The sequence below is a fragment of the Terrapene carolina genome, unplaced genomic scaffold (assembly GCF_002925995.2).
Source record: "Terrapene carolina triunguis isolate 2854851 unplaced genomic scaffold, T_m_triunguis-2.0 Scaffold838, whole genome shotgun sequence".
NCBI lineage: Eukaryota > Metazoa > Chordata > Testudines > Emydidae > Terrapene > Terrapene triunguis.
The window spans coordinates 10,504,273-10,521,796 of NW_020665189.1; the positions used below are offsets into that span (position 1 = coordinate 10,504,273).

The 17,524-nt window shown below is 39.1% G+C and overlaps 1 protein-coding gene across 1 annotated transcript in view; it reads right to left on the bottom strand.

The window, feature by feature from the left end:
- Positions 1–17,524, bottom strand: part of DOCK2 (dedicator of cytokinesis 2) — a 489,427-nt gene that overhangs the window by 307,563 nt on the left and 164,340 nt on the right. The window contains exon 26 of the mRNA XM_026660847.2: positions 12,331–12,479. Coding sequence (XP_026516632.1) covers positions 12,331–12,479 — 149 coding nt within the window. The remainder of the gene's footprint in view (positions 1–12,330; positions 12,480–17,524) is intronic.

Here is a 17,524-nt window from a genome sequence, read left to right on the forward strand (position 1 = left end):
AATTAAGTTATAGTTGTTTCCATGTTGTCGAAAGGGCCATTGTTTGAGACATTTAAAACTAGGCTGAATAGAGCATGAGAACAGCATGCAAAAGGCAACAATCCTGACTGGCAGAAGGATGGAACAGAACACTCAACTATTTTCACTTTCTAAACTGGATGGGTTGAATTGATTTTTTTTTCAAGTTTCAGCTTTTTAAAATTCTTTTCATTTAATGTAAATCAATATTTTATTTAAATTTAGACTTACTGGTTTACATTTGAATTTATTTGCCCTTTATCTAAATTCTAAGGTAGTAGAAGATTAATATTTTATATTATATGTGATATCCTTTCTCTAGGGATTAAACCCTGCACCTGGAAGTTGATGGATTTAATCTATTAAGTCTTTTTCTAGACCTACATTTTATCATTTAAATTATTTTAGTAATCTGTGTAAAGGGGGAAGCTGAGCTCCCTGTAAGCTGCCACTGTTCACCTGAATTGGGGGAAAAAGCTAAATATATGTTATGCAGCTCCCAGATGCAATACAGTACAGATATGTACAATTACTGCTGTACAATAGTGCACCTGATTTTATTATATGCCCACTTCTATCATGAAGGTAGGAGGACATTGCTCCCAGGATAGGAGCTTTGAAATTGCTGCTGGAGAACAGCAACTGCTCGCTGGGGCCTAGGGGAAGCAGATCTGTCACGGCTCAAAAGGGAAGATGGAATTAGAGAGAGGTGGTGATTTGTAACCTCAATGCCAGACATGTGTTTTACGCATGATAAAGTGAACCAAAGTAGAGATTAAAAAAAAAAGTCAACCTGAAGTGATCTTTGAAGTCCCTCCTGACCCCCTCAAGGCAGATGTGCCGTTGATCCAGTCTTTCCCAAGGAATACATTTACCCTCCCACCTAGTCCACCACAGTCCAAATACACATGGACATCTCTAAAAATGAAATAATATGGGAAAACATGACAGCATTACTCATGGCTAGTCATTTTAGGGAAGTACACAACACCCTTTACCTTCAAGCTATACAATTTATAGTATGAAGTGACTCATCTCAAGTGTTCTCAAATTGCTTCCGGGTTAAGGACTAGACTGGATCTTTTCTTCTCCATTTCAAGTGTCAGAAAAAATATTACCAGTTTTCATTTTGTTAACAAATTCTTTTTTTCAACTGTTAAATGAAAATTTTGTTTCTCATGTTTTGGTTTTTCTTCTCACTTTCCCCCCACACCTTGTCCCAGTGAAAAAGAGTTAAAGTGAGAGAAAATGGGTCATCCTCATTATTTGGAAAGAAAATTCCTAAAATTTTGAATCATTTCATGTTTTTCCTCTGAACATTTGATTTGAAATTTCTCTGAAAAATTACTAATTTGACAATGATTTTTGTCCATAAAAATTGTTTTGGAAATCTCATTTTTCTGTTTATTTTTTCATTGAAAAAAATTGTTCAACCACCAGAACAGGATGTCTTCATCTGCCACTTCTTGTTTGGTCATTGGATCCTAAGAGGAAGACTAGCCTTCCTGAATTCTGTGTTTCAACTCAACGTCCCACAGTTAAATGACACAGGACAATTGTCCTTTATTTTTATAAGTTCCGTTTATTTTGGGCCTGCTTCCACACTCTCACACTCCACACTTCCTCAGGCCCCCATCAAAACTGCTGAGAGTTTTCTTAGAGTAGAGACTTCACAATAGGCTGATGAGGAGCATTTTAGGTATTAACCTCTTCTGTGACTCCTTCTGCTATTTACATTCTTTGCTATAGCTTTTTTCCTCCTATGGCTTCGCTGAGATGCCGGCATATAAAACCGATATTTGCAGATATGCTACAGATATTAGTGCCCCTGACATACCCAAGTAGTAGGGAAAATCATATTCCATCTAACTGGCTGAGTACCTAGAATTTTTCAAGACTAGTCTATATTTCTAGGGTACTTACCCTTCCCACCCCATACCGAGAATGCACGCACACACACACTTTTACCTAAGTGTGTGCATGGATTTGCTAAAATGGCACAATGGGGGAAATGATCATGTGATAACCTGCATGTGAAAGAGATTATGCAAATGTATCTGTGGGTGTGTGCTGGGAGCAGGGCCGGCTCCAGGCACCAGCGCAGCAAGCAGGTGCTTGGGGCGGCCAAAGGGAAGCGGCGGCACGTCTGGCTCTTCAGCAGCAGGTCCCTCGGTCCCTCTTGGAGGGAAGGACCCGCCGCCGAAGTGCCGCCAAAGAAGAAAGCGGCGTGGTGGAGCTGCCGCTGCTGCTGAAGTGCTGCCGATCGAAATTTTTTTTTTTTTCCCTGCCGCTTGGGGCAGCAAAAACCCTGGAGCCGGCCCTGGCTGGGAGGGATTTATAACTCTGTTAGCACAATCAACATTGGCTTTTTTTAAAAAGTCTGAAGTCCAGTTTTGAGAGTGTGTGTGTTAAAGTGGGATAAATGGAATAAAAGTATGTCTTTTAAAAGGGACAAAAATGAAAGAAAGAAATGAAACAAAATGAATCCCAGTTATAAAAACCCCTAGTGACTGCACAAATTAAATGTTATAAATTATATACAATTGCAAGCAGTTGAGCAGGAAGAAGACAACAGCTTTTCAAGATAACTGAGGAAAACAACAAAGCTTGCTCCTTAAAGGGTAGTGAGGGAGTACAATCAATTTATTTAATCTTGCAGATTCAATGCGTCTTTCATATGCAAAACGTAACTGTGAATTTGGCATTATATGAAAAGTATGTCAAACAGAGTAAGGAAAAGCATCTCTATGAGTCATATGCTGCAGAGGCTGTAATAGATAAGAACAGCAGCTGAAACATGCAACTGTATTATAATATCAATACCTTGTTTACTCTTTAATTATCTGAAACAACTTCACTTTAGATGTCAAGAAAGGCATTATTTTTCATTCTCTAAACATCCACGCAATTCAAATAAAGTTTAGATTTTTAGGCATAATCCTATTTTAGTGGATCAATTTTTAACCAGAGAAACTGAAGCCAGCTGCAAAATTTTCTTAATGAGTGGTGCTGTTCTTAGTTAAATAAGTGAACATTTAAAGTCACATTTTTTACTGCCCTTTATTTATTTATTTATTTAATTAATTCATTCCAAAGCAGGAGAAGCAGCAGGCAAAAATGGAGCTCTTCGTCCATCATATCCCTAATTCTGGATTTTGAACTTCTGATCCTTTTAGATGCTGGAAACATATTTGAACATAATGAATTTAATTTTAGATGTTAGCTTTAGTATTTTTGTCCTCCAAGAGATAGAAGTAGAAGGGATTTTTGTCTCAGTAATGATTAGGTTTATTTTTCATGCAAAATATTAATCTTTTTATTAATGAAATATACAAAATACTAACAATGCACTATCCATCCACAAATCTCTATGTAACTTTATGAGGAAAAAAACAAGGATCAATATCCCATTTTAAAGACAGAGAAATTGAGGCACAGAATCCATGGATGGAATTTTCAAAAGGGACTAAGGGAGTTGGGTACCTTACCCCCAAAGTCAGTGGTAATTGGGTGCCTGACTATTACCCTGGATTTGAGGGGGGGTGTACCCCAAAATGTGATCAAGCCAATTGCAGCCAGATTATGTGCTTTCAACCACCATGAATTAATAAAATATAACACCACATAGTTAAAGGTTAATTTGAAGACCGGCATTTAAATGCAAGGTCAAAAACTTGTTGGCAGTTTCTGCTAATCAGAATAAGAGGAGGGCGAAAAAGTAAACAAGAAAGACTGAAAACCTTGTTGGTTGGAAGACCTTGAGTCTGGGCTCTTTTAATATTAGATGTTTATTAAAAGTTAGAAAAAGTAATGATCTAGTAGGGGTCATTATAACCTGTGTGTTTTGTAGAAGTTAGTTATAAAAGTCTAAATAATAGAGTATACTTTGAAGCAGTTCTCTGAAACCATCTTGATAGATGTTTTTCTGGACACCTTTTCTCCCCAGTGGGTAAGCAGTGGCCACTGCAAACCCACTGTTAATTACTCAGTACTATTCCAGAATTTAGGTAAATATCTAGAGTGTTCTAAACCTATTGCTTAGGTTTGTCTGCTTAAAATCTAATAAACTGCAGTGTTAGACAAAAGAACGCTTACTTGCATTTAATCTCTTATCAGAAAGAATTGCTGTGTTCCCATTGATTTATTCCTGACACCACCTGGAGTGAAATAGGTAAGTTGCTCCTGCTGTGGGTTCTGAAAACCCCGTATAACAACTCCAGTAGGTGTTTTACAAAATCCCAGTATAAGCTGCTTGTTTAAGATCTTGGTGAGTCAGTGGCAGAAATGGAAGTAGAACCAGGGCACTTGTGTCCCAGTCCATGTGGCTCTGTATGATATGTATTTACAACAACCAAAACACTGTGCCTAAGTGTCTGTGTCACTGATTCAGCAATGCCTAAGTGACTTAAGAGCAGAAGTTCAATTGAAAACCATTTTCCAAGTAAATGGAACTGCGGCTCTTGTGTCACTCTGGGTACATCTAACACAGTGAAAAAAAGACCCATGGCATCAAGTCTCAGAGTCTGGATCAACTGATTTGGGCTCATGTTGTGGGAATACAGAAATAGGAGTATAGACATTCAGGCTCAGGCTAGAGCCCAAGCTCCAAGACCGACCCCCCCTTGCTGGGTTTCAGAACCTGAGCTCCAGCCCAAGCCCAAACAACTGCATTGCTATTTTTAGCCCTGTAGCATGAGCCCCACATCACCCGCCTGAGTCAGTTGACCTGGGCTCTGAGACTTGTTGCTGCTGGGGTTTTTTTGGTTGGGTGGACGTACCCTTAGGCACTTCTAAAAATCCCACGTGTTCTTAAATAAAAATATCATCAAGATAAACCTAAGGTCATACATAAGCATCCATTAATTTAAAAGAACAACAGAACACTGTAGCTATGTAAAAACAAACATCTAAGTAAAGAAAAACATAGCTAACAATGTTTAACTTGGGCCCCAGACATCAAAGCACCAAACAAAGAATATAGGATACCTCACCTTTTATTATGTGAAAGTTTAGAAGGACAGCAGTGGCAGTGTTTTGATTCTGGTAGAACCTCACACTTTAATGATCAAGCCAAATTCATGCCTAGTTTTAGACCTGGTCAATTTTTTCCCATCTAAACTTTTGATAAAAATGGCTTTTGGATTAAAATGAAAATTTCCTTACTTATCTGATTGGTCCTCCCCATGTCAACTGTCTGTTACAGAATACATCCATTTATACACACCCCACCCCCAATACCACACACTATTGTAATATTCTTTGAACACAATATGTTTTGCGGGAAATCATTTGAAAACTAATAACTCACTGGTCCATAATATCATGGTGAAACATATGCAGCAACATTATATGTAAAGTTACGAATTTCCCCTGTATCGTGAGGTTAGCATACATTCAAACCCATGTAGCCCTGACTAGGCAGATGTTGTTAAACAGTCTAAACAAATAAATGTGTGTTTACCTCAAGTAGGAAACAGGGTCCTTGGGACAGCAAAAGAGGTAAACTCATTTCTCAAAGGCAAAGGACAAGCTGGCCTTTGACACAAGGTGTCAAAGTTGACTGGCAATTACTGGTCAAGGAGCCATTCTTTGGCAAGGAAGTGGGTGGAAGAACAGATTGATCTGCATTTTAGCAAACAACAACATGAAACCTCTATCACCACAAGACTCCATGTCTCCAGTGTCATAGAAGGAAGGAACTTTATCTAGGGGTAATGCTCAGGAAAAGACATTTTAAAAGGTAACTGTACTATAAAAATAAGGGGCAAAAATACCCCAGGCTATCTTTCCCTATCTTCCTTTCGCTCTCTCTCTCTCAACTAAGATGACAAAGGAACCAGCCTTTTGACTTTTGGGAGGGATCCTGACAAGAAAATTTGATTAGCAATGCTGCTGGAAACATGTGGTAAGGACTTTACCTTGAATCAAGTCGGGGTTGTTAAATTTTAGCTACTCGAACATGTTTTCATCTTTATTTCTCTTGTAACCATTTCTGACTTTAATACCTTACACTTGTGCTCACTTAAAATCTCTCTTTGTAGTTAAATAAGCTTGTTTGATTTTTTTAAAATCAAAACTAATCCAGTGCTGTGTTTAAACTGAATTGTTTGGTAACGCCAACTGAAGTAGCCAACTGTTGAATATTGACCCCTTATAGGGGGATTGGACGTCTAATATCCAAACTGCTCCAGAGAGGGCCGGACAGTGCAGAACACATTTTAGGGAAAATTCGGGACTGGGAGTGCATTGCAGTCACCCTATATGTAGTAACCAAGGCTGCTGGAAGCCAGAATGTGGCTGGTGTATTGCTGACAAGCTGCTAGGGTCAGGGTTGCTGGACCAGGGCTGTAGCTGTACACAAACACTCAGGGTGTGATCTACATGCTGTTTGGCTGTTTGTGAGCAGCCCAGCTTTGGAACCACAAAAGCAAAGCATTGTGAGGCACCCAAGGTTGTGGGGCAGGTGGTGACAACCCCTCACTGGTCTGGATTGAATCCCAGAACGTGACACTGTCCCATCTAAATCAACGGGACTACTTGTTTGAGTAAAGAGAGCGAGGAGCAATGGCTGTAGGATCTGATCCTTCGTAAGGTAAATTTGATTTTTTTTTATTTATATCAAGCATATTTTTTAAATATAGATATTGCTAATTCTGCAAACCTTGTGTGCAGTGTTTAAAGGAAAGGCTGTCCTCCCTTTGCTCGCTTTCAGGTATTTCCTCAATAATATTTTATTTTGGATAATTATTAATGGATCCTGCTCATCCATGTAAAGAATGACACTTTGGGTGTTTTTTGTTTCCATTTTTAGATAATTAAATGTCTCCAATTGGCATGATCTCATCTGAAGGCTGAGCCAGTTCTTAGAAGTGAAAATTACAATTAAATAATATTAAAATCATACTTTATTATTTTAACCGTGTGTGAAAAGAAAAATTTGCAAAAATGCTATCACAAATCTATTTTAAAAATATACTCTGAGTGTATTGTTGTGAGCATCTCATACACTGTGTAGACACATTTTCTCTTTTGTCTGGACAGTTATGTTATTGGACCATTGGACCTCTAATTTGTAACACTGGCAGTGCTTAAATAGTAAACACCCCTTAGAATAGTATCTAAAGATTAAAATCAGTTTTAAAACCCATTGCTAAAACTATCAATATTATTTTAAAAAAATTGATTCTGTATTTTTGACTTTTCAATTTTGAGAAACAGAGCATCTCTGTTATCTAATCTTTGTTCCTACCAGAGGTCTGAAATGGAATAGCTACTAAAATTCCCAAGTATCTAAGTTTGCCTCCAGGACATATCGATTGTTGATCTTTATAAAGATGACGTTTCTATTTCAAGGTCATATTTAAATGACTAAAAAAATGGGTGAGTAGAGACTTTCTTGCTGAGTACAGGCATTCACTTCATTTTTCTTTAAAAATTATACCAGGATTACAGTGTATTTAACCCACCCACTTCTCAGCGTTGCAGAATAATACATGGAGAAGGTGCTCAGTGGCTATATGGTGGGAAACATCATTCCACATGTCTGCAGAAGATAGGGCTTGGGGTATATCTGCTCCAAATTATACTGTCCCAACCTCAACTCTGCAGGGATTCAGAATCAAAACGAGAACTGGATCAACATAATTTTATTGCAAAAGGCATCACACTTATCCCCCAAGAAGAATTAAATGGCAATAGCTAACTGGGAGGCTTCTCAATAGCCACAGAAGTCAAGAACCAATGAACAGGACAGGACCAGCCTTCAAAAACCTTAGCACCCACTTGTGTATCAGGGGCTCTCTAACACACTTACGGTGGTGTGGAGAGTACATACACAGGTGTGAATAGCTGTGCAGACAGTCAGGCACAGTTTAGGTGAGTAAAAACATGCCAGAACCAAGCATCATGTACCCTACATGGCTCTCTATACTCGCCCAAACAATGCTTCCCCTGTCTACACTAATTTTAGCAGTGGAGCATCCCACTGCCTCAGTCTTTCCCTGCCACAGGGAAAGGCCCCAGAAGCAGGAAAAGGCCCTGGCAGGGAGGAGACAGCAGGAAAAGGTTATGGCAGCATCTCACTGCTGGAAACTTCCTCACTACTTCCCCCTGCCAGAGCATTTCATTACCATATGTAGGTACATATTTCAGTGTGGACACAGCCTGCATTTCACTGTAGCTACACATACCCTTACACACCATTGCCAGTGTAGACAAGGCAAGGATCTGCACAGGTCACATTCAACGGTCTAAGGAGCAGAACACTGTGCACATTGTACAGGGTACTTCTTATGCAAGGTGATCAATCCTAAGATTTTTACTTGTTAAAACTGGCCAAGAGTAGCCACCAATTTGCCATGATTATCAATTTTCTATAAGGCAAGATTTAAAAATCTAGCAGCTCTTTAAACTTTCAGCAGCACACTAGTATTCAAATGGTTTTAGAACTGAAGTATTCTGAAGTAAAATCTAAAATATGTTTCTAATTTAAAAATCCCTTTAAAATAAGCAGTTTTCAAGGGTTTTCAGAATTGCTGAGCACGCACAGTTGCCAGAGGTTCAGTAAACATGGAAAACCAAAGAGAATAAAATATTGCATCCACTGAAACAAGAACATGTTTGTTTAATCAGTTTTGCAGTTTATTTTCCTGCTGAGTTTTAGGAACAGCTGCAGAAATATCAGTTTAAATTTGAGTGTTTTCAAACCCCTCAAATTTTGCATTTTCATGAAGTTAAAAACACTAATTTCACATCAAAAACAAGATCTTTTCAAGATGCAAATTTTCAAAGCCACCTTTTACTCAGCACATGAACATAAGAATGGCCATACTGGGTCAGACCAAAGGTTCATCTAACGCAGTATCTTGTCTTCCGACAGTGGCCAATGCCAGGTGCCCCAGAGGGAATGAACAGAACAGGTAATCATCAAGTGATCCATCCCGTCGCCCATTCCCAGCTTCTGGCAAAGTATACTGGAATGAACTCCATTTCAAGTGAGGAATCTGAAAACCATTTTGAAATTTTAGCTCTATTATCAAAATCAGAATGCAACATTAACAAGTCAGATGTTCTAGAGCTTCACCTTTCTTTGTTAATATTTCAACATTTCTCTACTTCAAAAGGAAATAAAAGGCTTAGAGAGGAAAATAGCTTTTGCATTAACTACATATACTTCAAAAGGATTTACAAGTGACCCTAGAGTTCTCATTTCCTAAACTCTTTGAAAATGGGCATATTAGTAAATGTTAAGCATTACTTTCATAATTTTTTTCACCTTTAACATGGCAGCATCCTAGAACTGAAACTGAGTGATTTAATTTGAAAAAATGAACCTATTTAAAATATATTACTTGAGATATGTAATAAGTTTGTGCAAAACATTTACCCATCCCTTTTCATTCTTGTGTTCTACTCATAATAGTTTCACAAGCCTGTAATCCCCTGCTTTACTTAATCCACCAAAGTTTCCCCTCTCCTTTGATAACTCCCTCTTTACATTCCATGTTTTTCCACAAACCCAATTAACTATCATTTAGCTCCTCCATGAAGTAAACGAGAATGAAAGAATAAGAACCCCCTGAAAATATAGGAAACTCTTCACCTTTACAAATAGGCCTAAAATGCCTATCACACTTTGAGAACTACAGAACTATACAACCAATGTACAGTGGTGAATGTGTCATTGGGACATGGCCCCACTTAAATATGAGAAGGTAAAATCAGAGTAAAATAAATTTGTCTTTATCCCCAGAATCTGTGACCCAGGGATCTCTTGGTGCTAACTGGCAGAGGGTACAGGAGTTCATATGGGTTACAGGGACGCCCTGGGTTTGATATGTACAATCCAAGTCCACTAAAGAATGTCATGTAAGGTCTCTTCTGTAAGCATGTGTCATGCTGGTCCTCATAATTATGATGAAAAGTTTGTACAGATAACGTGTATGGAGTTGTCCATATATACAGACAATTATCTTCTCAAAGTCTGTGACTTGGGGCTGGTCATCAGAAGATGATGAACAAGTTTCTTTCAGGCAAGACATGCTAATGTACATAGACTGGTTGATAAAGTAGTGTATACTTCACAATGAACACCTATTTACAGCCTAAGGAAAATGCTAATCAAGTGGTTGCAAAGTCTCCAGGGGAGGCTCGGGGGTCGGGGGGGGAGAGAGAAGGGAGCAGCAGATTAACCCATTTTACAATGGAAGACAATGAATATTTGGAACTATATGTGGGGTGCAGATTTACACCCAGTTATCCTTCACCAAGGGGAAGAGCTGCCAGCTGTCTTGTCTTATGAAGAGAGCATCACGCTCAGTCTGGCTCTTAAACACTGGGAGAGAAACTTTGGGAGACCTTTATGAGATGGGGAATATCATGTTAGTGACACTCACACTCTAGAAAGTGTTTTATGATTTTATTTTATATGTAACCTTTTGATTCCATTCATTCTACTTGCTTCTTCTCAAATCTCTGTTCTTTGTTAAATAAACTTCTTCTTGTTACTGTCAACGTATCAAAGTGCTATGTGTTAAGCAGAGCTGTGATCTAAGGTGTAACTGGTGAGCTGGGTGTATGGTTCCTCTGGGAGCAGAGGATCTGGGAATTTTGGGAGTGTCCAATGGATAGGGGACTGGGCACTCCAGGGGGACTCTTGGAGGACTTGCGAGTTGGCGTGTGCATATATTGTTAACTTGTAAAGGGAGTGTGCAGGGCCCGTGTAAGCCTAGAAGGTAGTGCTTGTGTTGCCAGAGGCTGGTGAACTGACCCACAGTAGGCACAGACAAGGCTTCCTCACACTATGGGAAGGTGGTAGCGAGGTACCTAATGACCCTGGATGCCCCCAGGAAGCATCACTGTATCATTGAGGGTACGTCTACACTGCACGCTTCTTTCAGTGGCATGTAGTGTACATACTCAAGTAGGCCCCCTAGCATGGGTACAAATAGCAGTGTAGAGAGCAAGGCACGGCTTAGGTGAGTAGAGTTAAAACATGGCTGAAAGCTGTAGGTAAGTACTTGAGACCTATCCTACACGGTTCTCTACTCACCCAAGCCACAGCGTCCACATTGGTATTTTTAGCAGAGCAGGATCTGGCTGCCTCCCCACTGCTGGAACCCTTCCCTGATACAGGGAAAGACTCCGGCAGCTCAGAAAGTCTCAAGCAGCTTTATGCAAGGCTCTGACAGGGGGTAGGTAGCTGGGAGCGGCTGAAACCTTTCCCTGCTGCATCCCCTCTGCCAGAACCTTTCACAGACACACGTAGTTACCCACCGCAGCGTGGATGCAGCCCACTTTCTACTGCGATATGTAGCTATGCATATCCCACACATTGCTGCGAGTGGTATGTAGTGTAAGATGTAACCTTACAGAGATTAATGTAATAGAACATCACAACTCTTCAAGATAAAGATGGAGGCTCCGGTGCTCCCAACTCAAGTACCTATGTGCTCATTCCATAAGAAGCCTCCAAAGCAACAGCAAATCCTCCCTGTATATCCAGACAGCCATCGCAGAACATTAAGGAGCCCATCCAAGTGTGCTCTTAATTAAGGAGTACACGTACAGCTAAAGTAAGGTACAGTCCTCCACTTACATTTTAACCTGAACTCGCTGTTGTACATTCTTCACACAGTGCATCAGAAAACAACATTTTGCAGAGTTAATAATCAGCTAGAGAACAAGAGTTCAATGATTACAGAAAAGCAGCAACTTCGAAAAATAGATCCTATGCCAAAGCAACGTCCCATTATACTAAAAGCAGAACCATAATCTCCAGTGACACCATAATCTCCAGGAGGAAGCTGATTGACAGTAAATGAAGCTGAATCTTTCTTTGAAAGCTTTGTTCAATATATGTAATGTAAGTACCACTTTTTCTATATTTAGTAAATATTTAAAAAAATAATTTTAGAAGAGAGGAAGATGTCTTATAAATAGGTAAAATATGAACTTTAGAATAAATATTAGGTAACATGCTAGTATACTTCACCACCTTAGTCTAAGATGAACTTCAACAAATTAATTTAGACAGGCCCAAGCCTCAGTTGGTATGAATGGAGATTGATTTACAACGTCTGACTATTCAAGGAATATTAAACAGAAGTTGAAAAGAAAAAAAGCCCTAGATTTTAGTATTTCACCTTTCATACCCTCACTGCTATAGAATTTTACCGCTGAAATATAGATGAATTGAACTTGTCATCAACTTATATTTAGCATTTAAACGAGATTCATCAGCATCAATATTTTACAACTTAATCATCTCAGCCTCAGTAGGCTTAAGCCATCTACATTTTCACCAATACTTACTGCGTCTTGATAGCTGAGGACCTCCAGGATGCTATTGAGTAATTCTACACAGTACTTCTTCTCTTGAAGCTGAAGTTGTTGCTCTTCCCTTTGTTCTAGTAATTCTTTCAGTTCTTTTGTAATCACTGGAAGCAGAATGTCCCTGCATTCTGGAAAGTAAAATATTCTCTTATGAAAAGGAAAAAAATGTCAATGCTATTTTGAAATAAATCCTCCTTGAAACAGTGAAGCACAATAAGCTCTTCCTTTCTCAGCTTTAATAGCAGAAGTCTCCATCACCTTGGTTTTCTTGATTTCTCTCTCATGCCCCAAGGACTCTTCAACATCTTTGATGCCTTCGCTGCTTACCAATATACTTCACACATAAATGACGAACCAGTTGAGATAAAATGCTAACCTGCCTTCAGCTAAGTTTGGAGTGTTGTTTAATGCCATGGACACTTGTCTGTGAATACTTGTTGACTCCATGTATGAAAGATTGCAAAGAATGCCTATATTTCTTTACAAAGTGAAATGCTGTATTTAAATCAATCTAGGTTTATTCTCTGTTGAGATGTTGGGTTGCTTTTGTTTTTGTGGTGTGTTTCATTTGTTTGTTTGACAGGAGTAAGATTGCTTTTCTAGCATGATTGTTCTGAGGGGAATGTTTGAGACATGAAAGGATTCACACATGTCCATAAAGTAAAATATGGCTAAGAAACAATAGAGATCTACATTTGATAGCAAAAGTTAATTAAATTTGAACCCTGCAGAGAGACCCACTCAACAGACATGGAAAACTTTTGAGACTCCTATCTGCAGCAGAAGTTCCAGATATTAAGAGCTGAGCCAATTTCTGTCCTCATTTTCAACTGAACAACCCCACTGAAATGAAAAGTCTGATGTATCTGCAGCTCAAACTAATTGATATTTTATCTAGGAGAACTGTTTCTGGGAAAGTTTTGGAGAAAGCACTACATTAACTAGAAATAAACAACTTTAAGAAAAGCTGAGTGGCTACAGGTAAAGAATAGGGATATTTCCAAAAGACTGGATGTTACATACTACCAAATAATTATTAATCAATAATGTTGAGTATTATTTTCATTATAAAGTTGAGTCTAAAGTGAGCAAACAGGATGCAGTGAAACAGTGAATGAGGCAGAGGAGAGGTCACTTTAACTGCACTTTCCTCTCACGTCTATAAAAACCATCCAGCAAGAGATCAAAGCTGAATGTAGCTTTAGAGGTTTCACCTTAGAACAAAAGAATTACAAGAAATGTGCAGACCTGTTGAAAACTTTTCAGTGAAACACTGAGCTGAAATTTTGACCAATTTGTTTCAGGTGACACCTCGTACCTTAAAATTGTTTTTGTGAACAAACAAACAAACAAAAACTCTTCATCACGCTTTCACTTTTCACTCAGAACATGTCTAATTTCTACTTGCAGATGAGTTTATTTTCTCCAGAAAGGGAAAACTTTTGAATGAACAAAACAAAACAAACCATGAAGCCTTTTTTTTTTAATTCAAACAAATGTGCATTAAAAACTCACATTTTTAAAAGCTTTGCTTTTCGTTGGGATTTTTTAACTCAATACCTTGTAACTTCAATGTAACAATATAACTTCATTATATTCATGACCCCCCATAAACGTCTAATTGCTGAAAATTAATATTCCGTAAAGATAGTAGACCATCAAAGCAGTGAGACCAGGTGAGTAAGGTAATATCTTTTATTGGACTAACTTCTGTTGGTGAGAGACAAGCTCTGTATGGCTTGCAAGCTTGTCTCTCTCACTAACAGAAGTCGGTCCATTAAAAGATATTACCTCACCCACCTGGTCTCTCTAATGCCCGGGGACCAACCTGGCTACAACTACAATGCATACATCAAATCAGCTGACATTTTCATCATGGATTATTACTGTTAGTATGCACCTTGATCCAGCAAGACAATTAAACATGAGTAGTCTCACTGATGTCAATGGGACTGGTCATGTGCTTAAAATTAAGCACATACTTAAGTGTTTTGCTGGGTCAGCATCATAGTGCAACTAGAGTACATGGTACTCCAACAAATCAAAAAGACAGAACCCTGCCATGTGGATGTTACTATCCAAGTTGAATACAGCAGTTTTACACAGTTTAGTCATCATCTACGCAGCTGAGTGTGCCATTAAGATACATAACTTTTTGTATTAAACTGAAAAATGTGTTTGTGACGCAAAATCCTCTTGGTGCCAACTGGCAGAGGGCCCAGAGGAAGCATAGGATTTTACAGAGATCCCCTGGGTCAGATAAAAACATACTAACTTCACCAAAAGGCAGCATATAAAGTCTCTATTACGAGCCAGTAACCCACTGATCATCATAAACATGCAAAATGTATGGATAATATTTAGCAAGTTATGTATCTATACTGGAAATTATCTTCTCAAAGTCTTGGAGTTAAGGCAGGGGACTTTGGTGACAAGTAAAAGAATAGGGGTTATCCTGTTCTTGAAAAAGAACAAAGAACTGTCCTGTTACCTCTAAGGGTACCAAGAAACGCTCAGCATCTTTCACCTAGCAGGCAAGCTGACAGAGTGACTTGTCTCACAAACAGAAGATCACAGCCAAGCCAGGCTGTAAAATGCTGGCAGAACTTTGGGTGAGCTTTTCTCTGTAAGACATGATCATATGTAGTTAAATAAGTCTAGGCTCTACTTGGTATCACTGTGTTAAATAAGCTTTTACTTGTTTTCATTATAAACTTATTTAAGTGCTGTGGCAATCTAGTAAACTGGGGTGTAGTGTTCCTTTGGGAGCAGTGAGTCTGTAAATCTGAGTGTGTCCAGTGGAACAGGGGCAGGACACTCCAGAACGCTTGGAGGGCTCAGGGGTTGGACTGTGCCTATCGCTAACCTGTAGAGTGACTGTGGGACCAACGAGGCCCAGAGGGGAGTGCTTGTGTTGCTCATGGCATGTGGGGTTGGGGAGCTGACCCCCAGTCAGGCATAGACAAGACCTCCTCATGCTATGGGCAGGTGATAGGAAGGTGCCTCATAACCATGGGTAACCCCCGGGAAGCCTCAATATTTCATAAGTCTAAGAAAATGTATAGATTGTCTGCCTAATATGGGAAATTCCTGACAAATAATTTAACTTTCAACTCTTGACAGCAGGGACAACACGGTCCTTTGGAAAGGTCATGGGACTAGGAGCCAGAAGATCCAGCTTCTATTCCTGGCTCTGCCACCAACTCACCATGGGACCTTATGTAAATCACTTAACCACCTGTGCCTCCATTCTCCCATCTGTAAACTGATGATACTGATTCTTACCACTCACATGCCCCTTTGTAAAGTGCCTTGAGATCAACAGATGTTAAATTCAACAAGATAGCAAAGTCCCAGTAATATATTAATATTGATTCAGGGATTGGTCTTTTAGCTTGGTTTTTTTACCATAAAACTAAGCAGGGTAACATCTGTGGCAAGGGAAACAACAGCCAGAAGCGTCTTAAAACCCAGTTGCAATCCTTTGACTGATGCACTTGGTTGCAGACAAAAGATTAAAGACAAGTTCAGTCAAATGACAAATCCAAATTGTGATTAAGAATACTGTACAGCTACTTACATAGAAACCAAGATATTTGTCTCCCTTTTAAAATTGCTGGGAAATAGTTTCCTTTTCAAAACATGTTTGCAGAGGGACCTCCAAAATACAGAAAACTTCTGGGCCGGGTTTCTCAAAAAACTGCCCTCTTCATCCAGCATTACGTAGTTTGAATTCTCGACCACTTCACAACAATATCTGTATGCTATACTTTTAGGTAAGTTTTGCTTTTTCTTAGCTTTCCTAGACCCAGTGTATGTGGGGAAAATCAATATGTATGAATGCAAAGCACTGACCATTAATTGCTCAACCCTTTGATAGTTAACAGCACTTGTGCTGGCCCTCTGAAAAAAAGATGTGAATTTCACCTGGTTGCAAGTTTATTTGGGAATAGAACACAGGTGATTTCCAGCTGTTATCCAGATAGTTATACCCAATAGTCCAAATTGGTTATTTCAGAACTCAATGGCCATAAGAGGCCCCAACAACATGGAAGAAAAGCGATCCAGAGAAAAATTCCTACCTGACCCTGACAGACAATCAGCTTGGTGCAGACCACACTGGGAAACACCACCTCTGTTTGATACATTTTCTATCCCAGAAACAACCCCCACTGATGCCATCAATAACCCAGAACAAAAATCACAACCCCAAGGATGGGTAGGTGGAAGCCAATGCCTGACCTTGCATCTGGCAGCCCTCACATACGCCCTATAAAGAGGGACAGGCAAAAGCCAATTTGCTGGCTAATAGGACACTGGTCTCTATCACTACTCCACCAAGCAATCAGTACCATGAAATGATTTAATTTCCCCCCTTTTCTGCCACTGCCCCCTTCCAAGTCCTTCTTGCGCACCCTAGGTAAGTAATGGGAATGCTTTCCTTTTATGATGCATCAGCTAGAGAAGAATCCAGATCACCCGCTTATAGCACTGCAGAGTCAATATGCAAACATGAATGACTGAGACTAAAACTTACTGTACTCAGGATGCAATCGTCACTGCATACACAACATGTCTGCTGCCAGCAGGTAAGAAAATGCCATTTTTACATAGTACCTTTTGTAACCATAAATACAGGTTCAAGCATACTAGCTGTACCTTAACTCAGTTCTCACCTTTTAGGTCAGTCTTATAGGTTACCTATCTTTTTGCAGTAGACGCAGCAGTAACTACTCTTTAAAACTTATTGTAAAGCTACTCGGGTTTACATATTTAAGCACTACAAAATGCTAACTTTTAACTAATGTTCATTCATAAATATTTCAGGGAATATACACATTGTTTTTAAATACTGAACCAACTGCATATGCAAGACACTTGTAAACATTTCTATTGATGTTTGCTTGTATAAGGAACTGAACAGGCAGTTATTCAATAGTTCTGAAAAATATATAATCCTAGCTTTCAAAAATATCACATCAGTGAATTAAACCAATTTGGTCAGTTACAAAATCAATGGTGATTGCTATGCAGCTGCTATGACAGCTCAGTACATACAATTATAGAAGTTTACAAATTCTCTTGTTCAGTTATCTCAACCATCTCAGCTTCCCTTAACTTCCAGGAAATGAGTCCTGAACATTACACACAGGAACAAATGTCATACCTTCCA